Source organism: Alosa pseudoharengus, unplaced genomic scaffold, assembly GCF_046254945.1.
Source record: "Alosa pseudoharengus isolate Yale_2024_CS ecotype anadromous, Long Island Sound unplaced genomic scaffold, YU_APseudo_1.1 YU_APseudo_1.1_scf_22, whole genome shotgun sequence".
Classification (NCBI taxonomy): domain Eukaryota; kingdom Metazoa; phylum Chordata; class Actinopteri; order Clupeiformes; family Clupeidae; genus Alosa; species Alosa pseudoharengus.
The window spans coordinates 29,483,275-29,510,303 of record NW_027468680.1 but is presented as its reverse complement, the minus strand read 5'-3'; the positions used below and the strand labels follow the sequence as shown (position 1 = coordinate 29,510,303).

The window sequence follows — 27,029 nt, the reverse complement described above, 5'->3', positions numbered from 1 at the left end:
CATTCCACCCTTTGGAGACTCCACAGACAAGCCAGGCCCAGCTGTAGCATGCCTGTGGCCTTCATCTACTGACGCACAAATAAACACACACACAAACATGCACGCACGCACACAGAGTACAGCATGCGGCAAGGCAGGCAGATGGTCACCACCTGCCGATGGAAGACTTCCCCAGTCTTCTCATTAGCGGTGAGTAATGCTCCACTGGGAAGGAAAAGAAGGGAACGAGAGAGAGAGAGGAAGAGAGAGAGAGAGAGAGAGAGAGAGAGAGAGGGAGGGAGAGAGAGAGAGAGAGGGAGAGAGAGAGAGAGAGAGGGAGAGAGAGAGGGAGAGAAAGGGGCGTCCCAGTCCTCCGCTCAGTCCCTACGTGCTGTCACTGTTCTGCCATGCAGACCTGCGAGTGGACTGAACATGACCAGGCATAGTGTGTGGGCATGTATAGGTGTGTGTGTGTGTGTGGGCATGTATAGGTGTGTGTGTGTGTGTGTGGGCATGTATAGGTGTGTGTGTGTGTGTGTGTGTGAGAAAGAGAGAGCGAAAGAGAGAGAGAGTGTGAGTGAGTGAGTGAATAAGAGAGAAGAATGTGTAAAAAAAGTTACAGAATGTGTGTATGTAAATGAAAGTGTATGCTACACTAAGTGAAAGGTCACGTCACTCACTTTCTCAAGCTCTTGTTTTTGCTCCCTGTCTACGCTGGTAATAACAGATAAGGAGCCAAAGTGATAGGGCAAGTCTCCAGGACACAGTGCACACAGTTCAGTTATCTCCGGCTCGGCTCGGCTCGGCTCGGCTCGGCTCGGCTCGGCTCGGCTCTGCTCTGCTCGGCTCGGCCTGTGGTCGTGGCGAAAAGCACGTAGCATGCTGCTCACACAACACCGTTTTCACATAACCATACACTCACTCTCACATACAGAAACACATGGGGTTTCAGGACAAACAGACAAACAGAGACAGACAGACAGACAGACAGACAGATACCTGGGAGGCAGGGGCCCACACAAGGCAGCACAGCAGTTGGTGAAGATGTTGCCGTGGCTGTAGGGGTTATAGTTGTCCTTCCCCCGTTTAGACGACCAGGAGCCTTTTATCTAGTGGAGCCAAAACCACATAAAACAGATTAAGAGCAAAGAGAAGAGACGCTTAGTCTTCACCATCCTGGGGAATATCAATCATGTGTACACATCTGTGTATGTGTCAAAGGGGGTGGGATGATATCCTTACATCTTCGTTGGTGGTCTGATTGGAGCCAATTAAGTAGGTGTGGAATCCGGAGAGGCCCACGATAGACCAGACGGAGAAGAAGCACACCACCACCTCCAGCACAGTGAGCAGCCAGTCAAGGAAGCACCTCTCAACTTTAAATTGTTAATCACACAGCTGTCTATATATCTTCCTCATACAGTCACACACACACACACACACACACACACACACACACACACACACACACACACACACACACACACACACACACACACACACACACACACACACACACACACACACACACACACACACACCAAAATTCAAAGATATTTGGACTAGATACACAACAACAACATTAATATAGAAAGTCACTTGAAACTCATTCACACACATTCATACAACGTTACTCTTTGAGATTTCACATTAACCAATGATAACAATTCATGCATAATCACAGGAACAAAACAGCACGTCTAGTAGTTGGGATTCCTGGGTGGGAGGAGGGAGGGTCCTGCTCTTTCAGCAGTAGCAGGCCTGGTCTCCGCCAAAAGGGAGAAGGATGGCAGCTAGAGTGGTTGCGCAACAGCACAGTGTTTGCTAATCCTCTGCCTGTGGGTCAAAGCCAAGCGCACACAAGCACACACACACACTCTCCGTTTCACACAATAATGGGCAAACACACAAATGCCACAGTGTTAGCATACATAAATCACACGCCCACAAGCATACAGTGATTAAAAATAAGCACAAAAAACACCTCTACACAAGCCAAGCACACAGAAGAACTGGCTTTTAGAAACAAGCCCAGCAGCCTGGCAGCACTGTTCAATGAAGAAAGTCACTACTTCTAGTAGCAACTACTCCACATTTGCTGGAGTTCAGTCTCGGTGTGCTCGGTGTGGTCATTAATGGACATTAAAGTGCAACACTGGAGCCCCAAGCGCACCATGTTTATGGCCTTGATAAAGGCAGCTGTAAAAGCATAGCAAACAGCACCAATGGCCAGAGCGGTGTCTGCCTGCGTGGCTGCACGTCTGCATGCGTGGCATTTACGGTGTGACGTGTCAAGAGCCTGCATTAAAAAGACACAAACACACATATGCATGCCCACATGTGTCTACGTGTACACCCCCATACACACACGCACACAAACCGGAGAGCTGTGAGAGGGAATGAGACATTATACTGTGTCCATCTTCACAGCCAGATTTCCATATCACTTCTGATGAGTCATCATTCTCTCGCTATTTTCCCCCATCTCAAGGACTTGCCTAAGATAACATTACATTAGGTCAGGGACTATTTGAGGGGACATAATCAGTGTTTGATATGTTAGCATGTGATAGGGCGTCATTAGCATAGGTAGGAAAAAGGATCTTGGACTCTTCCACAAAATACCCCAGTCTACCCCCTACTCATGTTGTCTTAAATACAAAAACTAGTTGATCTAGTGAGAGTTAATGCTACCATCTCTACATTTGAAATTCACCAAATCTGTATTTGTTTGTGTGAGTGTAGCAGTACAAACACATTATATCACAGGAGAGATAAGAGTCCCGTGCACCTGATAACTGCACTGGCTGCTATCCCCACTTATCTAACTTTACAGCCCTCAATAGAAGTCCTAGGTCTTGATGTAATGATGTTGGTTTATATGCTCTGTTACTGGCCTGCTCCTTGAGTGAGGCTTTCAAATGTTCATTACTGTCACTTTACTGGATGTAGGAAAAGGTAGAAAGCCTTGACCTCTTCATTTCAGAATACATGGCAGCATACTTCCTTCCTTCTTTGTGACTCATGGCTGGGAGAATGTTGGAAGCCTGCAACAGCTCTGGCACGCGCTGATGAAAATGACAAATCCTGCCTTCAGCTGGAGCAGCGCACTCATAGCACACTGAAACAACCGGGAAGATGGAGAAGAGAGAGAGAGAGAGGGAACAAAGATGAAGAGAGAGGAAGAGAGAAGAGGAAGGGAGCCATGGAGTGATGAGAGGGGAAGAGAGAGCCAGGGCAGGAGATCAGAGGGAGAAGGAGGGAAGCAGAACATGAGAGAGAGAGACAGCGACAGGAAGTGTGCGTGCCACACAAGCCAACAGAGACCGACGCCATCTGGGACGGCACTCGTGCAACTCTGCACTGACCAGCACGTGCACACGGAGCAGACAGAGAGCCAGGGGAGGGACGGGGCAGTCCCAGCACGCCAACTCTGTCTGTCTGCCACAGTGTGTGTGTGTGTGTGTGTGTGTGTGTGTGTGTGTGTGTGTGTGTTTGTGTTCGCACAAGACGGTGGTGCTCTACCATACTCTGTCATTTCAAAAGGGCACATATGGACCGTGTCATTTACCTGTGACTGACACCAAGATGGGAGAAGTCCAGCCTCTCACATACATTTAAAGACATTGCACTCACAACACAAACTCATATGCACAAACACATACGCCACAATCTTCTCATTACAGTAGGGTCTCCTATTCCACCAAAGGATATCTCGCTGGGCTGTCTTTGAGTGCGCTGAGGAACCCAATGCTATGAGAACCTGCAGGAACAGTGATGACAAAACAGAAGAGCAGAGACAGCATGAAAACCACAAGCACAGACAAGGCCACTCTCCACCAGCTCCGTGCAGGGCTCCCAACCTTTTCCATTTGCATTCAAATTTCATACCATTTCTATGACTTCACAACCTAAACAAGTACACACAATTGAATCCGTTACTCCATAGGTTAAGCCTAATTACTGAATATAAATAAAGCAACAATCTTTTCCAATAGGCTGGATAATTATAGTGTGTCCAATTGAAGTGGAAACACAGCAGAAATGAGCAAAGCAATAGCATACCCATGGAAAAGTACAAAAATATCATTCATTTCATTAGACCTACAAATGACAAAATCAAATTTCCTGTCTCATTGAATTTACTTTTTAAGGCCTGGAAAATGTGTTTTTAATCCCATGGCTTTTCTACGACCCCCATGCCCATGGAAACCCTGTCTGTGTCTCTCTGAAACTTCTAGTGGACTCTGCCTCCTGTAGCTGCTCCGGTGGACACCTGCTGATGGCCAGCCTGATGGGGCAGAGCTGGGACCGGGCAGCAAACCATCCTGCTCACGTAATCTGCTGACACCAAGTTTGGCACTCACAGACCTGCTGACACTTTTGTGTGTCTGTTTGTGTATGTGTGTATGTGTGTGTGTGTGTGTATTGTGTATGTGTGTGTGTGTGTATATTGTTTTCCAAATCTTAAACGTACCGACCCATGGCACAGTGCCTGGCTTGAATACTTTAAACCGCGTGTGTGTGTGTGTGTGTGTGTGTGTGTGTGTGTGTGTGTGTTTCCAGTCCTGTAGAAATGTGTGTGCTGGTGTCTCAGGCCCAAGTGACACATCCTCTGGGTGATTTGTGCTGGTGTTGGAGGTTTACTCAGTAGCAGGCAGTCTGAGTGGTGGCTGCCTGCAGCACGGCGTGCTGAAAGCACCTTTAAAATGACTTCACAACTCCCTCCCTCCCGAGAATATTATAGAGTTCACGACATGCTGTTATCACAAGAAAGGAGGAGATTAGCTAAATGGCTCAAGCAAGAGCATTCCGTTAAAGGACTGCTAGAGATAGAGGCAGGACGAGGCCTCTGGAGTCAGGGGTGTGATGGCAGCGCTATAAATCTTGGTGTGTTTCATGAGTATGTTACGACCAGAGGGGGCAGCACGGGGTAATGAAAGTCACAAAACAGGCACACAAACGAGGGCTCGTTTGGCCATCCTCTTGCAAATAAACAAAATAAACACACTTGCTCTCTCTCTCTCTCTCTGTCTCTGTCTCTGTCTCTGTCTCTGTCTCTGTCTCTGTCTCTGTCTCTGTCTCTGTCTCTGTCTCTGTCTCTGTCTCTGTCTCTGTCTCTGTCTCTGTCTCTGTCTCTGTCTCTCTCTCTGTCTCTCTCTCTGTCTCTCTGTCTCTCTGTCTCTGTCTCTGTCTCTGTCTCTGTCTCTGTCTCTGAGGATGCGTGCACCACGCATGTGGGGATTAGTGTGCTGTGTTGGTGTGAGATATGCTTATTATCTTCTGCTGCCCTCCCCAAACAAGCTGAATCAGCAGTCCTATAGAAACTAATGAAGCAAAACACCTTAATTACCACCACAAACCTGAGGGATTGAGACGGGGCCAGTGTGTAAGTGTGTGTGTGTGTATACATATGTGTGTACACGTGTGTGTGTGTGTGTGTGTGTGTAGGGGAATGCTGGTCCTTGGTGCTGTTCTATTGATCTTCCTGTCTGATCTTATTTATGATGACACAGACAGGCTTTCACAGACGTATTGTGTATAGCTCTGTCAATTCTAATTAGTGCAGGTCATGTAAATGCATCTGTAGCAGAAACCCTCGGAGCGGGCTTTGCCTGGTGCAGGCCAGCGCTGGACAGTGATGGATCTCCGTCTTTATGGGGTCTCCACCTCCTGGTCCGCTCTTAGTGTGAGGGGACTCGCGGGCCTGTGCTCTCCCACTGCCTCTGTCAGTCCTCTTCCTCTCCTTCATCTGTCTCCCTTCTTTTCTCTTCTTTCCTCACTCAAGCTCTCTGCCTCCCTTCGTCACTCTCATGAGACACAGCAGATGAGAGTCTGCAGCCTGCTTATGTTCTTAGTGCCTGTAAGCACTGCATTTGTTTGTGTCTGTGTGTGTGTGTGTGTGTGTGTGTGTGTGTGTGTGTGTGTGTGTGTCACACAACAGAAGGCCAGCCAAGTGTGAATATGAAGTGAGTGTGGGTGGGCTACTCGCGAGGGATGACGTGGGCGTGTGTGTGTGTGTGTGTGTGTGTGTGTGTGTGTGCGTGCTTGCGTATGAGCTTTGGATACAGTGGGTCTTGGATGGTGTGTGTTTACTTACGGAGGATGACATGGGTGAGGACGAAGGCGAAGATGAAGATGGTGAGGAAGGAGAGCGAGAGGATGAACATGTAGAAGAAACGGTAGTTCCTCCTCCCCACGCAGTTGCCCACCCATGGACAGTGGTGGTCGAAGCGCTCTACACAGACAAAGAGAGAGAGAGAGAGAGAGAAAAGAGAAGAAGATGAGAAAATGAAAAACTACCGTGAAAATGACACACTTCACATGTACCCATGGAGCCTCTGCCATCACCCCTTTGGAGAACAAAGCGTGCTCACTCACACACACACCCACACACTCTTTTATTTGATCTCATTTTGTAAAGGTTCTAAACACTCATGCATATATCTCGGCTAAGACTGAGTCAGTGCTTAATAAGGACTAATGAATCATCCTCACAGTACATGGAGTCTAAGCTGATGACATGTTCATTTTGCAGAAGAGTGCCATACACTGGAAATCCCTTCATCCACTGCAGCAGCCACAGACGTGTCACGTGTGAGCTACACAAGCACAGAACCTCAATTCCGACGGACACCAAAACAGCCGCAATGTGAAATCAGGCTAAATTACAGGAAATGGAAATTCCCCTGTCTGAGTGCTGGCCTCATTACCCTCCTTTCCACTGTGTTCAGAGGGGCAACCATTAGACTGGAGGGTGAGAGGGCCACCTCCTGATGCTGCCATTTCTCCCCTGAGGAACCAGTGGGAACTGCACTCAAGAGGCACTTGGGGAACACGTGGGCGCCGGTTCAACGAGTCGCTTAAAAATAGCAGGGGTGACAATCAAGTCAGTCCGGTCGACTGACGTGCCACTGTGTGCTCTTAACAGCTGAGCCTTATTTATTTTACGCGTTCTCCGCTGTTCCCAGACTGGAGGGTTGCGAGCAGAGAGCTGATGTACTAACTTAGCACAAGAATGGAGCTCTGGGAATAATCAGTCTTTAGGGGTGAAGTCAAGAGGTTATGCAGGCTTTCAGCATCAGGCTTGAAGTGTGCACCATGTCCACTCCAGGGCAAAATATGGCTGTTATTACTCAAAAGGTTAGTGTTATCGCTTTAAAATATGGCTGTTATTACTCAAAAGGGTAGTGTTATTGCTTTTAAATATGGCTGTTATTACTCAAAAGGGTAGTGTTACTGCTTTTAATTCCCAGGTAGCAGAGGAGTCATCTATCCACGACGGTGTTCTGACGAGACAGTACCTTGACATACATGTCATTCCCATTACTGTACAGTAATCAGTGTACTGTATCTCTTCCATAATTTACACTGTCACTTAAATGTTTCTAAAAGGGTGCTAGACACAGATGCTGGCAGGAAACATGTTGGATGCTAATGTTACTGTGAAGCACTGAGCAAACTGAGGTGAAACAGGGTTTTTATCAAATGTGCCATCGTAAGTGTTCAAACAATGAGAAAAAAGTTATAGGGCCTAGTTGGCCACTTGAAAATAGCTCACTGATACAATGTTTGTTGTAACACTCTAATTGTTTTATTCCGTAAGCACAAAAGTCCTTGTGGACTCACACCTACATTGACCCATAAAGTATTCCTAACTGCCCAGACAAATGGACACTATGAGCTTCACTCCATAAGGTTACTGATAAGGAGCACACACAAATGAAACCCTTTTATTATACCACTAAAAGGAGATCATGTGTTTCACTTTCTCATCACGCAAAGACCAGCAGGAAGTGGCAACATCAGACTGCATCTGGCAAAAAGGGGGTGTAATCCATCTGTTGTCCCTGAACCTCTGAGGGCATGAATTGAACAAGTGCTCGGCACAAAGCTCTGGCCTGCACAGACGGAGGTTCTGCGCAAGTTCCTACGAGAGGAGCCAAATCTGACCACAGTGATGAGTGAGGCTGGTTTGGGACCACTAAGCAAGTGTCTGTCTGCGGCTGACAAACGAGCCTCCAGATGTTCAAAGCCATTCCTCGCGAAATAAATAAAAATGAGAAATCTATTCCTGTCTGCCCCAGAGGCTTTGCTGCTTAATTACTCCTGCATTCACATTTGCTCTCCAGCCGCTCTCCGTTATCCAGACACACACACACACACACACACACACACACACACACACACACACGGCTAGCGACAGGGACAAGTGGGGTGTGGCGGGGTGGAGTTGTCTGGAGGCTCACAGGCCAGCCACTAAATCATCCCTGTCACCTTCAGACTCCTCCTGCTGCTGCCGGAGCGTCAGCGCGCAGTGACAAGTTCCAGCGGCGCGGGCCAGAGAGGTGGCTCCGGGTCCAGGTGCGAGATTGCAGGCGTGGGCGTAGTTAAGGAATGACAGAATGATGAGGAGCGCTCTGGGAGCGCTGCCCGAGGCACAGCCAGCAGCCTCAGCCCGCTGTGAGGCAGAGGAAGAGCTTGACCGCAACTTCGATGTTTACTCCTCCTTTGCCAGAGAGTTGAGTCATTCAGGCCTCTCTCTCTCTCTCTCTACACAGGCTCAACGGGGCTTTTTTCGAGAAGTGTTTACATTTACTGGATACAAGTACACTCAGACCTAGTGTATACTACTGTTAGTTTAGAGTTTCATCACTCATCTAAGCACATAGGCCTAAATAGCAATTATTCATGAAGAATGAGTAATATCAAGTGTTGGTGTTCATATCCTCCACTTTTTTATCAATTGTAAAACATTCCCAACACATCAAAACAATTGGCAAAGACAATATTTCATTCATTTTCATTATCTTACCATGACGGCATTTCCCCCATTCAAAAAGACTTCACTCACCCACACAGTTGTCACACAGGCTGCAGTGCGACGCTCTTGGAGGCCTGAAGATCTTACAGGTAAAGCAGTACTTGAGCTTGACCGTCTGGCCATTGATGACCACCTCCCTGGTCCTGGGGGGCGGCCTGTAGCCAGTGGAGGTGGAGCCGTTGGCCACGTCTGTAGGGGCAGGGGAGGGGGGGGGGGGGGGGGTATAAAAAGACACAGGTGATTAGATGGCAGACCTCCATTCTCATTCACGATGGTATGATGGTGGGCAACAGGGCATACGTGTTAGGCTGCTGTGGCTTTTCAAAGGACTGAACCTGGTTTGGCATCCCAAGTTTACTCTGCAGGCCATACTAAGGGCCAGATGTACTAACGCTTTTGCGCCAACTTCAGGCGTATTTGTTTCGCAACGTGCGTGTAAAATCATTGCGAGGTATGTAAAAACAGGCCGCAATGATGTAAAAGCGCAATCTGCCTGTGGTGGGAGCTGAAAGTGGCGGATTGCGTTTTTCATGTCATGCATATGCATTCATGGGAGGATCCAGAGGAAAGTGGGAGTTTAGCGTAAAAAGATGGGAGGGGAAGCGTAAAGAGTGCCTAATTATGTATTCCGAGGTATGTACAAAGACTGCTCCTGAAAGCGCACGTCTATTCTGCGCCTAAATACTTCCGCCTTGTAAAAGCAGGTGTTAATCCAAATTGCAGTTAAATGCGTCAGTAAGAGAACCTTTCAAAGACAACAGAATCGCTATTTAGAGCACCAGTTTTGTAAGTCTAACTTTCATTGGCCTTTCGAATGTCTTTCTTACTTTCACTTTCACGTCATTCACTTAAACTTTCCTACTTGCTAGATTTGACCAATCTTTCACAGCCTACTGTACGTGCACAAGTAGTTTGAGTAGAACTACTGATCTTAATTATTTCCCTGCTTGTTGACATCTTATCATGTACAGTATGGTATTATTTCATGATCGCTAAACGTTTGATTCTTTTTAATGTCGTCATCAGTAACTTCATTCAACTGCGCTTGTATGTAGGCACCGCCATTCAGTTGTGGACGTTAGTAAATTGCGTTAATGGGCGGAGAAAGGAAGAGAAAGGCGCAGTTAACACTAAGGATTGAACGATTGATAAATACGACGGAAACTTGGGTCTGACAGCGTTCGCCATATGTGGTTTGTCCATGACGCTGATAACGCTACATTCGCAAATGTACGTACATCTGGCCCTAAGTGTTTTGAAATTAAAGGCAGTTAAGTTACCCAATGCCTTGTCACAAAGTTAACTAAAATCACCTCATCTATTGTGTTACTTAACCAAAATCTTCAATGATCACTATTCTCTCTAAACCTCAGTATATCCATACTTCAAAGGACTGACATCACCACATTCAAACAGTGTATACTCCTTCAGTGTAACGAGTGGGCTGATGACACAACTGATTGTGATACAGAGCATAATGGTGAGAGGAGGAGGAGGAGGCTGAAGGCCACTCCAAAATGCTGGCCAATGAATAGGAGACGGGCTGTGTGGGTGGGCCATTACGCGTGTTACTATTTATGTGTGGGGGTGTGCGTCATTCCTTCTGCATGTGTGGCGGAGGTGAGGGTGAGGCGTAGGTGTGAAAGCAGACGCTGAGGAACACACTCCTCTTCACTGCACTGAGCGTGCGGGTTTCCCTCCATCCTACATGACCATATAGGCTCTTTTTGCGCTAAGCAGTCTCGTCGCACCAGCTCAGTGTTCTCACCCTACCCCTCTCTCTCTCTCTCTCTCTCTCTCTCTCTCTCTAACTCTCTCGCTCTCTCTCTCTCATTCTCTGCCTTCCCACGGCCTCTGCTGAGCCACACCTCAGGCTGCCTAGCGAGTGGGAGGAGAGTTAGAGCTTTCCACCCGCATGGAGAAGAGGAGAAACAGGATGAAAAACCGAGGGGCTAGCAAACACACACACAGTGGAACAGCAGTAGGAATAGTAAGAGAAGACGAAAAATAGACTGTGCTATGCTATACTGCATGTCTCACATCACACATTGATGCATCATTATCCTGACTGCAGTGGCCAGGGTTCAACATAAGTTATGGCCCGCTGGCCCGGGGCAAGTAAAAGAGCATGTCAGGCCAGTTTGTTGGCCAATCACTGGCCCGTGGGCCCTGAAGGGGTGGGGGGTGGAGTTGGCTGGTATGATATGCTGGACACTGTAGTGGCAACTGTGGGTTTAGTAGCTAGTACAACCAGTGAGAGGGAGGGCTGCACAGTGGAGTGCTATTAGTTCTGCCACTTGGCATGATCGTTGTCTGTTTTCACTCCACACTCTTTTTGTTTGGAACCAAAACAGGTAGAAAAGTAGTAATACCTGAATAAGGACATAGCCAACTGGTCCTCAAAGAGAATAAAAATACTTTTTGCAATAAACATTTTTAACTTTCATTTGTAATCTAGTGAATCTGTAAATAAAAACATTCATTACAATTTTGTTTGTCATTAGAGACCTCAGACAATAAGAGTCCTTATTAGTCTCTCTACTTGAATGCTAATGTTGCACTTATGTAACCCATGCCACTGTTAATGCAGTTAAGCGCTCTATGTGAGGCTTCTAAAAAGATTTGCAATATGTCACTGACATATACTCTCTCACGGAGAGACATTTACACTGCTGGCTCAGAAGCTTCCATCTAAATGCAGTGAAGCACATTAAAGTAATCCCAGTGACTGAGCACCGGGTGCCAACTGGCTTTAGCCTTGATAATAGATGACATGAACCTCACCAGTTTCCCTTGGCAGAGCCATGCAGCAGAACAGAGCAGAGCAGTTAAACGTCTGAATGGTCAGACTCATTCCAATCAAAAAGCCATAAAACAACTCCAGTGGTCTTTGAAGAGCTTTCTTTTTTTTTTTTTTTAAATCTCATGTACCATGCAGAGGGGAGCGAGAACAATAAATGATTCTTGTGCCGAGAATCATTTTATGAAGTGTCAGCTTTGTGCAAACTTTATTATACCGTAAATTAGCGAAGCGTTTTTTATTGTGATATACAGAGGTAAAGAGTGGAAGTAGGACAGCTCATGCTGAAACGTGCTGTATGGTGAATTGGTCTGGCGATGAGACACAAGCAATTGTTTGCTGCTCTGGACTGCACGGTACACCAGAGGAACTTTCAATGTCAGCCAAGAGCTGAACTGCTTGCCCAGTGGGCGGCAAAGAGAAACTAATTGCCTTCCAGCAGCGAGAGGGCGGGGCTGGGCACCGGACACTTGAGCCAGACGGAGACGGAGATTCAGCTCCACCCACGGCAACAGAATTGCTGACTTACTGGACAACGCCAGTAACAGGGAGCGAGCCAAAAAAGAGAAGGGAATAGAGGTTGATGGAGGTAATAGGCCAAAATGGGGATCAGGGAAACTTGTTGACTGCCCTGGGGATTGTTGCTAGGCTAGGGCTAGGGTTTTGCAAGGAGAAGGTGGGAACTATCTTGTTTGATGAGTACTGCCAGTCAAATGTTTGCAATATAATTAGTCCCAAAACACTTATGTGGGAGCATTAGAATCAGAAATGATAACATTTTTGTCTTTAATGGCTGTGCAGTTTTTAAGGCAATCTAGCGCTGTGTATCCCACATGACAGTTTAGGTCACATGTACAGGAGTCAGACAGTAAGGGTTCCCTGAGGAGGCGAGATATGAGACCTTGTCAAGCCCTGTCTAGTGATCTCATGTGTGAGCCCTTTCTACTGAGTTAAAGGAGGTGTTGCCCCCCTAGGTCTGATAAGCAGTGAAATTCCTCTTCACACTCTCTCACTCACTCTCTCTTTTTCTCCCACTCTCTCTCCCCACTGGATTATTGGTGGGAGGTCACACAATTCCCAGCGGAGGATTCCACGGCACCACAGCTCACCAAGCTGGGCCCCCACCCCCAGACATTAGGGCGGTTACTATGACTACATTCTCCCTGGCTCCAGTGGCAAGTCACTCTGGATAACTCTGACATTAGCCAAAGGGGGTGCTGCACACACAGAGGGCGCAGGATCGGGTCAGGGGCGCATCTTCTCTGTGGAGTCGGTGCTGAACACTGATGTGGGGTCTCAAAGGCAGCTGCCATTGCTGGTGCTCCTCGATGACTGAAAACGTGAAGAACGACAGCAGGCTGGGAACAGCAAGATCCAAACTGTCAGGCTTGTGGGCGCTCATGAGTAGAGACAGCAAAAGGGAGATGGGGACAACAGCGACTGTGATGGCAGGGGAAGCATCTGACAACACGGGAGCTTTACTTTCATCTGTCTGGCTTAGTCTGTGGCTTTCTTGTTTTTACAGAACCAGCGGCAATTACTGTAATCACGCTTTTCATCTGAATCAACCTGTATGTGCTGACCATTATTCTGTTTCATTATTCTGAGGCAGCAATCATTCCCCAACAAAAAGAGCCAAGAAACACAGAAAAGATGATCTAGAAAAGATAACAAAGAATACAAAGGAACCGAAAACAGCAGGATGCCTTGTTTCAAAGCATAGCCGTGTGAGTGTGTGTGTGAGAGAGTGTGAGTGAGTGTATGTAAGAAAGAGTTTTTTTATGTGTGTGTGTGTGCAGTTATGCAACATCAGCCATGGACACTGAGCACTTCCGCAGGGACATGCCTCTTCCAAGGACGCACTTCCCTGAGCTGCATGCAACACAGTGGTGGGTTTCCTGATGCCGACAGTCAGCAGGGGTCCACCGCCCCCTCCCAGTGAGCCACCCTTTACCTACCCCCAACCTCCACCCATTTCCTGCCGCTTCAAGCACCCGCCCTGACAACTTCCTGCCTCTGGTTGGCATGTAGCCTTTGGGCGACTGGCATTCACCTCGGAGGTTCCTGTGCTTACAACACTGAGTGTCACTTCCCTGTCAGTCTACATGTCAGGCCACATGCACACAAATAAGGTGCTTACTGGGGGTGGCAGTTCTCTGAATACAAAAGGGACAGAAGTGGAGGGGAGCTAGCAAGAATCTCACAGCTCAGGTCACAACAAAAGCAGATGAATTTCAAGTTAAAGGGCTAAAAGAGACTCTTAAGGTTTTGGAGTCTATGGTTTTATCATGCTTTTGCATGATTCCAGAGTACTATGAGCAAGTCAATTAATTTAGTATAAGCACAGCTACAGTGACCTGTGAAAATTATGTGAAATCCAACCAAATCCAACATTAAGCTTTCAAAATATTATCCTCATAAATAACAATAGTGACCAAAAAACATAGGTGAGTACAGTAAATGAAGCAATAAATTAGGATTTAGTAAAAATGTATGTCTGTTAAAGCCTAATAACTGACCTACATAATCATATAATTTTAAGTTTAGTTTGGAGCCCTATGTATGGTGCACCAGTTTACCATTAAGCCTAGATTGTGTCCTCCACAGTTAGCTGAGCTTGTAGATGGCCCCATTACACCACTCTTGCTCTGTGTGAAGAGGAACTCCTTGAGAAATATGCTGTTATGCTTAGGCCAAAAACAAGGGCTTGTTTGGGCATCGGTGACGGCCTATTAGCCACTTAAAGCGATGGTTCGGAGTAATTTCACCCTAGGGTCCTTTGCACCATGACCCCGAGCCAAACACCCTCTCAGAACGTTTTTTCCCTTGGTCGAACCCTGGTCGAGTAGCGCTATCAAAAACTAATGACGTTCTGCAGTCGTGATGGAACCAACTTTTATCTCGTAAATTACCCCACTAATAATGCCCTGAATGGTACAAAACTTCTGCAGTAGTACAACTACGACCTTTAGTCCAATAACGAGGCATTAGAAAGTTTGTAAGTGCACCAGGAGTTTATTTAAATAAGACTTGCCTGATTATCTGCTACTATACCGCTGCATCGACGTTTCTTCCGTGATTTGGGAAAAGCCTGTAAAAGTCCTGGCAGGAAGCATGCATAAGGATGTAGATCCAGGAATGCACTAATATTTTGTTCGTAGTCCAGTTTGCAACAATTATTAGTTATTACTAAGTTGTAAACACTTCGAAAAAAAATATTTAAAACTGGATATACCAAAAAACGTTGATGTAATCGCTTCCTGCAAGGACTTTTACAGGCTTTTCCCAAATCACGGAAGAAACGTTGACGCAGCGGTATAGTAGCAGATAATCAGGCAAGTCTTATTTAAATAAACTCCTGGTGCACTTACAAACTTTCTAATGCCTCGTTATTGGACTAAATGTCGTAGTTGTACTACTGCAGAAGTTTCGTACCATTCAGGGCATTATTAGTGGGGTAATTTACGAGATAAAAGTTGGTTCCATCATGACTGCAGAACGTCATTCGTTTCTGACGGCGCTACTCGACCAGGGCTCGACCAAGGGAAAAAAGGTTCTGGGAGGGTGTTTGGCTCGGGGTCATGGTGCAAAGAACCCTAGGGTAAAATTACTCCGAACCATCGCTTTAACATCGATTCTCTGAGGCAGAAACAGCAGAATTCCACCAGAGCTTATGAGTCTTAACAAGGGAGGTGTGCGTGGGTGTGTCTGTCTGTGTCTCTATACTTTTAACGGCACTCTGGCTCAGCCTGGACATGCTGGCCAAGCAGATAGAAGAATCACGACTCAAGATCATGAAACTATAACGCACACCATTAGCAAAAATGTGCTCATTCTTGGAAAACACTTGCCCTTTCATATAAAAAGGGTCAACCAGCTAATGATAACGCAGCTAATGAATGATAATGCAGTGATCTTGCACCCTGCTGGGTAGACTCGAAATTTCACAGATTTCCAGCAATATCATAGCATAACTGTGTAAAAAGTGCAGCTTAAGCAAGTCGATTGGTTGTCTTCTGTGAGCACAAAAAGATCTCTAATGACTCTGTCCAGTTATCGACTGGGCTTTATCGGCTGTGAAAGCAATTATGTCTGAATGCAGTGGCCAGCAGTGAACTTTAGAGAGAAAAAAGAACCCTGTGTTTATCTCTGATATTACCCTCCTCTTTGTAATATACCGTCATGGTTTATTTGAAATATGCCTTTGTAAGCAGGCACAAAGGACCGGAGCTCCTGGCTGAAGGCAGTCAAATGAAAAGATGCCTAGAGGGAAAAGACCAAATACCACTATTACCATTCTGTAACAGTCTTTTTAAATCATGCATAATTGTCATCAGTTCATTACAGCAGAATACCAATCACATCATATTAATCACATAACCTGCTGATAAAGAATGACTCATATGCTTGCTTGATGCCCGTGATGAAAGCAGGCCCATTCATTCAGGGACAGTGAATGCACTGTGCCTGTGCCTTTTGCAAGAGTTCTTGCTGAGCCTGCATGTGCACCAAACCATGACGCGGACATGGTAAAATAAAGCTCTGAACTCAGATGGGTGTCACAAGATCTTGACCCAGCCAGCCCTTGCAAAACAAAAATTGCAGTAGACACCACTAAATATGCCATTATCACTGTACACATAGAATGTTTATAAACACAGCCATATGGGCAGGTGTTCTATCAGTGAACAAAACACACGTGTCTTGTTAAAGCCTGGGTTTATCTGCCTGAATGATTTCTTGATCCTTCCATCATCTAAGAAACCTGACACCATGACAGGTATTGTCAGTTTCTGTTTCCACAGCTTTACAGACTTGACACCCTCAATGGCTGAATATGACAAAAATGCTCTTGTGCAGCAATAATCTCTGGGATGACCTGGGATGACCTGGCATCTCTTCCAGCTGTTCTGTGTAGACACACACGCATGCACACTCACATGCACACACACCAACAAACAAACACACATACACACACACAAACAAAACAAATGAATGCACGCATGCACGCACGCACGAACACACACACCGAGAAACAGCTGGAGAGCAGGTATGCCAGGTGACTATTTCAGTGTCTGATTCAGAGACAGATTTTAAAAGAATGCAATTTACCCCAGACAGACTTCATGTCCACTAGTCACGGTTATCTCAGACCTAATCTGGAAAATCAGGAATTTCATGACCTGAGGGCACCCATTTCCAATTTTGCGATCAATTTATCTTCTGAATCACATTCGGTAAGTATAATTCTGTGAATATACAGATTAGATGCGACAATATATTTTTTCCAACAACTTAAGTTTCCTAACCTTAAGAAAGGTTGTTACAAAACCTTTTCCAGAACCCTTCCAGACACAATAAGTTATTTTGTATGAGGCCAACAAGGGGGTTAGAAGTCATCTGCACATACATAAATACTTATATATCGTTAAGATTTCAGATTCTTAGCCAAACAGCCAAATCAATTTGACAGAATTGTTTGCGTCGAGAATCCGATTTTTTCCCCTCCCATCAACCCAATTCTTAATTGAATTAAAATGTAATATCTCATGTCTTGGTCAGAAAGCTCAAGAGGATCTACAGTAAAGAAACAAGTTAACTGACTGAGGTTGCAATTCATCGGCTTTCCAGCCACCATTGCATTTGTCTTTTTTTACAATCTCACACAGGCGGGGTTGAGAGCAAAAAGAAACCAACTGTCCGTGTCCAGTTATGGGAGTGGGGATGAGAATGAGAGATTAGGAGGACTACAATTACTGGATTACTGAGCTGTGGGTGAAATGAGCCCCACGAATCCACTTAACACCATGGATTAGATAGACCCAGTTAGGTCAATTCATCGATGGTGCATAAAAGCATGATAGAAGTGTGGGCTCTGTCACAGTCGATTGTGGCTATTTTAGGAAGTTTAACTGGTTACTAGTGTGTGTATCCTGTGTCAACATGGCCTACATGGAACACAGACGGAAGAGAAGAAAATTGCAATGAGAATGTGTATTACAGTAAAAATGATGGAAAGTTAAATATTTCATTAGCATTAAAGTCAATAGTCGCAATGGAATGGATATGGTTTTAGTATCTCAGATAGAAGAACTCTCAGATGTTTACAAGCTTTATTAACAATTAAACAACTAAAGAAGTAAGAATACATTTTAATTTCATGCCAAATGCCTTATATTTACATCTGGTACATGAGTTGAGTTTCTGATTTCTCATGCACAAATATTAATTTGGCACAAATATACTAATTTACATGGACTGTGGAAGGGCACAAAGCTTGATAATGTAAAAAATTAAAGAAATTAACATTTGCAATCCTTTGCCCCATTCTTAGCACACACATAAAACAGTGCCTTTTTTGTTTTCTCCTGACCAGAACAACAACTGTGGAAAGGTTATATGTAAGCTCATTCTCTGACTGGATTGGACCACTGCAAGCCAAAGTCTCTTTCCTCTCTCTTGCCTAGCCCTGTCTGCCAAAAGAACCATCCATCACATGCAGGAAAGGGTGGCACTTTGCCCAAGGACATAATTAGTTTATGTATGCCTTCGACATCTTGGCACCCTTGGACTAACATCTCATATGTCCTCTGAAGAAAAAAAAATATTAAAACAGGGTGCTAAATATCCCATCTAAATATCCCCTCTACACAAAAATTAGGAAGTCAGACAAGTCAATAAACTACTACTTCCATGGATAAGCCTGCTATTAATAAGTATTTAACCCTTTGGTGAACTTCCTGAAGTAAAAAAAAAAAACATAAAAAAAAAAACTAAAAGGAAGACTTTCTCTCAGTCTTCCGCTTCATTTTGTCTTTGTGTCAATGCAAGGTGAAAGAAGTGGCTTAGACTTTTATTCTCTCACTCCCACGTCTCCCTACTGCAAGCAGACGTGGTGACAGGGTCATAAAAGTGAAGGCTCAAGCTGGTATGCATCTTACTTCCCCTGCTGGCGTGCTGACAAACACCCAGGAAAAGAAGTCTTGCACACGTTCCTGGGCTGGCAGGAAACTTCATCTCACCACATCCTCTCTGGTGACAACCATGACGGTCAGGGCACAGAGGGTCACTGTGTGAAATTGCAGAAAGTCTCGACAAGATGTACAGTCTTATCTCACAATAAAGTCGATTTGTTTCAGGGTTGTTTGCAATTCCAAGCATGTCTCTCAGGTGTGTGTCCTTCTGTGGAAGCGAAAGAGGCTCCGAGATGCTGCCAGAAAGTTCCCCCAGGTCCATACTAAAAAGGTGTGACTGTGCTACTAGGAGTTGATGCAGGTTTATGATTGATAAGTTGAAACAGTAAAAAGATGTGCCTTGTTTTGATCAGTTTTGCTCTACATCTTAATAGGAATTACAAAGTACAGTCATCTTCTCCTAAAATGTCACGCCTCTGATTCACAATGTCTCTGTTATGTCTGGGTATGAAAACAGACACTGATCTGTGAGAATGTAAGAGCACCAACTGATGCAGAGCTTTTAAAATTGGTCAGAGTCACAGGTGGCTACCTAGGACACAGGTGTGCTTCAAAACACAGTTCACAAGCCGAATGCTGCTGAATGATGCTTTAGGCAGGCTGGCATTTGTGACCCTGTTTGTTATTTTTGGTGATTATGTGTACAGATTTTGCATCTGAGTAGCATGGTGAACTAGACAGGGTGAACAGTCTTTGTTAAGTTCAGGATCTATTATCAGTTCTCTGTTTCTCTGTTGCTGGTGGCATGTAATCTGCCTTGGTTACATTTAGGTGAGGAGGTGGTGCCCAAGCGGAAACAGTGATTGGAAGGTCACGGAAGAGCTTGGAATTCTCTTCCAATGGATTCCTTCTTCCCTTGTAGCATTCTGATAAACATGGAAGGGGATGGGAATAGACAAGAGAGGCATCCCAGATAGCATATTGCTTATCGTTTCTTTAACCATCATACTTTCTTCTCCAAAAACAACAAAATGTACTTAATGTAAATAGGTAAAATAGGCAAGATATGCTCTCGGGGTCCCCCTCTGGTTGAGAAGCACAATAATAAACAAACTAAATATGCGTTTTCTGCAACAAAGTATGAACATAACTCTGATAATAATATAGAGGGAATGCACCAGTCTGTATAAAACGTTCTCAGAATTCCTGTAGCATAGCAGCTCTTCTCCTACTGAGATTATCATGTTATGTCGTTATGTGCCATCAAAATGATTTTGGAAACACTTGTTTCCAAAACAAGGTCAACAAACTGTTAAGGGTAAGCCTTTAATGTACAACTGATGTGTGACGTAACCAGCGGAACGGTTGAACACTTGCACAGTTGAAAATTCAGGGCCCTACTTTTGCGACACAGAACACGGCGCAAAGTGTATTATTATCCCGACGCAAAGTGTATTCCTATCGTACACTCGAGTTTTTCCTCATGCCCTTCTATTTTATTACACAATGCGCTCAGGGGTGTGACCTAAGGTGTGGAGGTGCGCATTATCTAAAAATTAGCTATCTTACACTATCTAAAAAGCATTACGCCACTGACCAAGAAAAAACCTGGTCTATAGCAAAAGGCGCATATAAAGCATGCTGAAGACACAATGTCACGAGATGAAAACAGCAAGTCCTGTGCAGGATAAATGTCCTTAGGTTTTTTATTCAGTTATTTGAATATTATTGGGGTAAGTGTTGCTTTTTTCAGGCTATGTTTTCGATGGTAACCCATTGTCAATAGTGAAAGTAATTAACTGTGTATAACTGTTTTGCCACTGACTATTGACACCACAATGAAGTTAGTTTCACTTTGCCAGTGAGTTCAAATAATAGACGAGTGCAGATGCGTGTAGGCTATACTCTGCTAGGTTTTAGTAAAGCATGGTTTAGTGGAATACCTGTTCCATATGGTCTCGCATACAAGTAGATTCCTTCAAATGTGCCGCTGACTATCAAAATACCGATACGCTGTTTGAAGTTGCACTGCTTGCTAGTGTTAAAGGGAATGAAAGATGTCATTTTCATTGGTTTAAGGGATGTTACGCCCAAAACACACCAATGACTGATTAACTGGTTAGAACCACCTTGTTGCGGCAGGTGTCCCACGTTTGATAACGTTTGATAACAAAACCACCCCCAATGTGGACTGGACAAACCCCTAAGCTATTTGCGAGTGACCATGCGTTCGCCGTGATAGGGCCCTTCAAATTATAACAGCAACATTTTTCCCCTTAAATGAAACACTAGAATCACTAAAAACAATCCCTGTATCCCACTTCGCTCTCTGTATACACCAGCTAGAGTGGGGGTGAGGGGCACAGCATTGATTTCTACTTTATGCTGCATTAGGCAAACATCCACTACACAGCACCTGTCAGTGTCTGCATCTGCACATGATGAGACACACAATCCATCACATCACTGAAGGACAACAGAAACGACGACGACGACGACGACGACGACGACGACAACGACAACGACAACGACAACAACAACAACAACAACGACAACGACAACGACAACGACAACAACAACAACGACAACGACAACATGGCTGTTCATGTGTTCACAGTGTTTGCTGTAATCTTCATCAGAAAGGATTCGCCAGTCATTCTTTCATATTTTCCATTATGGGAAATAATATCTCATTCCAATCTGTAGTTCTAAAACGTGAAGCGAAAAATCAATGCTAGTGATGAACTCGAGACAAGAGCAAGCCGTTGCTTTCAAACAACAGCATTACTTATTCATGAGGTTTCTGGGAATGTGAGCTACGCATCGCTTCGATCACAACCCCAGCTGTTCTGCCTTGTCTGACAACTGTAAGCACAATGGTTAATTACATTCTTGTCTGTGAGTGATAAAACCGTATTAAAGGAGGTTTCAGAGATGTCACGCCATTGCAATTCTACCAACGTCACATTTAGAATTTTATGCAACTGATTCTTTATGTAATTTGTTCTCCTGTTGGGTGCCATGCCTGTGACATGAAATATGGTCTACATTCAGTTCAGTAAATAAAAAAATATATATCTGAAAAAAGAAATGAGCGAGTGCACACGGAGCAGGCTGCAAACCAGTGAGACATTGGGCACCCTGCTCTTGGCTCACTGCCCGACCACGGGGTCATGCAGTAAATGAAAGGGTGGGGTGCAGCCAGCAAAAATACACAGAGAATTCCTTCCTTCCGTTGCACTGTGAATCCAGAGGGGAGCATATCACACCCCATGACCTCCTCCACAAGACCACTGGTGCTTCGGCTCCTGGACAAAACATGCCTATATTTAGTCATTCTGCAACGCTTATTCTGATCCTAGAGCTAGACTTGAAAGTTGACTTGTTCTAGTCGGGGCCTTTTCTTCCTAAATAAATGTATGAAAAAGCACCAGCTGAAAACAGAAAGTTTACAAGACACAAATACACCCAAACAGAAAAAAAGGTTGTTTGGTGCAGGCTTTTGGCCACAGACACCACCACCAGTATGAAAACCATGAAAGGGAAAAAAATGAAATAGTACTGGTTGAAGAGTTCAGCTCTCAGCAAGCCAGGCATGACTATTCTCCCACTGTAGGCGAGACTGATGAATGTGATGGAGACAAAAAACCACACACACACACACACACACACACACACACACACACACACACACACACACACACACACACACACACACACACACACACACACACACACACACACACACACACACACACACACACACACACACACACACACACACACACACACACACACACACACACACACACACACACACACACACACACACACACACACACACACACTGCAGTTTATATCATAGGACCATTTAAGATTTGATCGTCTTGGAAGTGGAAATTTGTCCTTTAAAAGGGAGCTTGAGTTGTCCCTACATTAACAACACGTGTAAGTGTAATGACTCTGACCATAGTAGCAGTCAACACCATGAAGAATAATATGTGTGCATCTGTACAATGACAATGAGATATCCATCCATCCAAAAACTATGAGGCATAAGCATATTGGTATGGGCAAATTCAAGATCACTAATAGAAACAGTCCTCTTTAAATAAATGCAGCAGCAAAATGTGTATTGTGAGGTATCTCTATGCCCATGCTATGCAGGTCACTGTAATCTACACCTTCTCAAATCGTGTTCCCTCCCAGCCCCCAAGTCAGTGAATTAGACTTTGCAAAATCAAGTTAGGCTGTAGGTTTTCATCCTACACAATGACACCTTAGAAAATACTCAGGAATTTCATCTGATCTCTACCTTGAGATCATTACTAAATGAGTTGAGTATTAAAATGATACTGAAATGTTATACAGTTATGCCCAGTTGCTGCAAGGCAAATTCAACATGAGACCTAAAACACATTCTATGTCCACTGTCTCTCTTGCCAAATACCCACTTGACATAACTAGCCTTCTGAGTGTCAGGTCTAACCACAGGGCACACAGGCCAGATGGATGCCTAATGGAAAACCAGATAATAAGTCTGAGTGAACATTTCAGAGGCTCCACAGAGAGAGGGGGGATAAGAGAGAGGAGGAGAACAATGAGAGCTATGCACAGGCAAATGCTGGGCTCAAAGTAAGAGCAAACAGATGTTTGGAAATGTGCAACATGTCACTCCAGCCAGACACAAAGAGAAGGGAGGAAGAAAACCAAAAGAGGAGAAAAAAGGGAAACATGGAGGACCAGAAAAAAAGGGAGCAAAATAAACTGTGACAGAGACAAATGGTCTCTATACTGCTGGATTCTTTTTCCAAGACCTCCATCTCATTTGTTGTCGGTTGTAAGAATGTCTGCTGTCTCTATTCACCTTTGTCTCTCAGTCACATATCCCAGTTCTACTGAGAGACAGAGAGACATGATGGTCTCACAACGTATGCTCCCATGGAGCATGGACCCATATGCCAGCAGACAGGGATGAGGAGGATAACCAGCATTTTGGTGTGTATGTCAGTTTTAACTTCTGAAACTGACCATGGCCACTCATTGGTTCACACACTGAAAATACCCCCAGACAGGTTGCACGGTCCCTTCTCTGCTGTCGGGTTCGGTCAGCGTACCTCAGGGTCATCTACATCTGTGCTGCACATGCGCCACAGCAGCGGAGGAATGGCTCGATGTCCGCTCAGAGCACAGAAAAAAAATCACAACCACCAAACAGACACAGAGCTCTCAGCTGGGGTAGAGAGCCCAGGCGAGCGGGTGGTGGGAGGCACTCCTGATGTAGGTCGATGGCTCTCTCAGCTCTCTCTGTGGCTCTCTCTGTGGCTCTCTCAAGAGATTAAGAACTTATTTTGCATGGCTGGTGCGGCCACTGCTATTCTCCCACGTCTCAGCTCCCTCCAAGCGAAAGGAAAAAAAAAAAAAAAAAAAAGAAAAAAAACCTCAGTGCTGCGCTACACTACTTTGCCTTTCCAGAAGCTTTTAGTCGGCTAATAAGATTAATTAGACGGCTCTGTTTGCTTAAAAGGCCTTGAGTCCTGTGGGGTAGAGAGCTGCTGACATGGGGCATTAGGGCTTCTCCTGACATCAGGCATCAGCACACACAGGCAGCGAGAGGCAGAGAGAGCAAGGCAGACCTGCAGCGGCCCTGATGGGACTGAGAAAGGTTTGATGGAGACAACCAAAGTCGTCATAGAAGAAAAGACTCCTTTCTTCCACCAAGCAGTGTAGCCTGTAGTAGTGTGCATATTAAATGCAGTCGTGACTGACTCAAAAGAGTCAAATTCTTTCATTCACAGAAGAGAGGAGAAAGAAGAGAGAGAATAAGAGAAGAAGAGAATTCAAAGATAATAACAACATCAGATCAGATCACTGGTGATTGTGTGCGACTGTGTACTAAGGACAGGTGTTTAACGAGAGGGGACACGTGGCAGAGGAAAGAGTTGTTTTGGCAGGGAGAGGGTACAAGAGAGAGATGAGGCCATCTGACCTATCTGCCGCTCCAGGTCGGCTGCCTCGTCTGGCGTGGCTCTGGGTAGGACTCCGGGGTCACTGAAACTGGTTCGCAGCAGCGTGCCCAACACGAAGCCGAAGAGAACGCCGCCTATCACAGGGATGGCCGGAGTGAGCTGGGACGACAGGAAGGGACAGCTGCAGGAGAAGGAAAAGAGACAGAGACAGTGAGATGATGCTCACTACATGACTGAACAAAGTAGTCAAGGTCAAAAATAATGAGATGCCAGGTTACACAGTGGCCCAAGTATATCGTGATCAGCAGTGCATAAAATAAAATGTTTTTTTTTTTTGTGTTTGAGATTTCAGGCAGTGGTTTACAATCACAAATACATTGGCTGAAGTTATGCGAATGAAGGCAGTGCAAGAGCTTTTAGTTGGCAAATAAATTAAAAAACAGATGCTCCGTGTCATATGACCCTGGTTCACAACAGACAATACATAAATCATATGCCCAAAATGAGGATCAACTACAGTACATAAAACAGTCTTTCTGCTTTCACCCTCACCCATGGGACTTTGTAAGCAGGCGTTTGTGGGTAGATGACAAATAGCAGAATTCAGACTGTCCATGTGTCACACACTTATAAAAAATGGCAATTGTTAAGAATTGATATGGAAATGTTGTAGGTCTGGTAGGTTCAAGTTCTGTCATATTAAATGTATTGGATTTGTATTTAACTTTTGACTTAAAATAATCATCCAAACATAAAAAATGTCATATGGTGTGACTGTCCACCATGTGTGCGAACTTCCTAAAAAGAGTGTATATTCATAAAAAGTATAATTACTTTAAAGTTTTACCATGCATATAAAATAATTGGATGTTTTTTACAACCACAGAAAGTTTTGATGTTTATGCATGCTGTCCAACTAAGTTATAATCAAATATATTTTGTCCATAAAATGGTTGTCATATGGCGTGACACTATATTGTATATTTTGACCGGGCATTCATTTTGACATTATTATTGTGAAGAGGACCCTGCTTAACCAGGAAGTAACAATAGAATGTCAGGAGTAATTGGCATGGTCAAGAGGTGAGTTCTGCTTTTTAGATTTTGATATAAAAAGCTTTGAATTGGACATCATCAATCGTGGCCAAATTTTAGTGTCTTATGGTGTGACATCATTTGCCTAAAAAGTAGCTATTTTTCACAAATATTCTTCATGAATTCTTAAAAAGCACTGCTGCCATGTGGTCAGTTGCATGCTAAATAATAGTTAGCTGTATATAACTGTCTAGAAAATTAGCTTAACTGTCAAAATGTCATATAGTGTGACGCTGCATCATATGGTGTGACAGCTTTTTTCAAGTCACACAATATGACATTTCTGTCACACCCTATGACCAAATTGCATTTTTACATAAAAGTTCTTGTAAAAACATGTTTTAAATTCAGATATTATATGTTTTTTTGTTAAATCTGTGATAATTGGGGAAAAAAATGTATCTGTACAATTCATATTTCTCATACTTTTTTCTTTTATGTTACCATGCCATGTAAGTTTAAAAAATAAATACTAAACTTCCATCTATTTTGCTGTTACACACACACACCATTCATACAGTGACTTCAAAATTCATTGTTAATGATTTTATTGTCATTAAAAACCCTGTTTTGCTCTGACACATGGTGGAGTGGTGCAGTTCATCATATGGCGTGACACCATGTAATTTGGTGTGACATTAAATAATGTATTATTACTTTAAATAAAAAGACTTTATAATTGAAAAATCATTAAAACATCAATAGCACACAAAGGAAATGGTATCTGCAAGAACCTCAAGAATTTTGAGTGAGTTCTTACAAGAAATATCAGAATTAACCTAAAATATCTGGTTACACTTCGGGAGCATTCTCCACCTTGACAAAATAACTTGTTAAATGTTAGGTTTTTCTTCTAAATATTCACAAGGAAATGTTGCATATCAAAGCAAACATGATTAAAATGTACAGTGACATAAATTAAAATAGAAAAAAGTATCTAATTTTCATTTTATTTCCAATTATTTTCACGTCACACCATATGACAATTTTAGGCACTAACATGACAAATTCACATATATATTTCACCTTTTTTTTATTTTTTTTATATTAGTCAAGTTTAGAGATATAGCAACACATATAAACACTTTTTAGGGATGATATTTGAAGTTTTTTTAAATTCCTTTTTTCAGGCTTATTTGTCATCCACCCTGTTAAGGCAGGAGATCCCCTAGTAGTGCCTAGAGGGGATTCCCCTGGCCTGCTGGCTATGCGCTCATCTGGCATAATCTAATCATGCCAGGAGATCATTTTCTGGTAATCCTGTTATTCCTGATCGCACAGGTGCTGATAAGGGTAATCACATTAGTCTATGCTGACGGCCTGTCTGATGCTCTCCTTGTATTGGAATCCATCTCACTGGTGGTGTGTATCTGTCTGTGAGTGTGAGTGTGTGTGTGAGTGTGTGTGTGTATGAGATCAGCATGTGCAGAGATGTCTCCATAATTCCA

At 44.2% G+C, this 27,029-nt stretch overlaps 1 protein-coding gene across 2 annotated transcripts in view; it reads right to left on the bottom strand.

Annotated features, from left to right (window-relative positions):
- LOC143139084 (palmitoyltransferase ZDHHC14-like) overlaps positions 1-27,029 on the bottom strand; it is a 54,069-nt gene that overhangs the window by 8,907 nt on the left and 18,133 nt on the right. For both annotated transcript variants that reach the window (XM_076299642.1, XM_076299643.1), the window contains exons 3-8: positions 24,507-24,667; positions 8,834-8,992; positions 6,080-6,217; positions 3,694-3,742; positions 1,222-1,324; positions 979-1,088 (exon numbers count right to left, since the gene is read on the bottom strand). In XM_076299642.1, the coding sequence (XP_076155757.1) occupies positions 979-1,088; positions 1,222-1,324; positions 3,694-3,742; positions 6,080-6,217; positions 8,834-8,992; positions 24,507-24,667 (720 nt within the window). The remainder of the gene's footprint in view (positions 1-978; positions 1,089-1,221; positions 1,325-3,693; positions 3,743-6,079; positions 6,218-8,833; positions 8,993-24,506; positions 24,668-27,029) is intronic.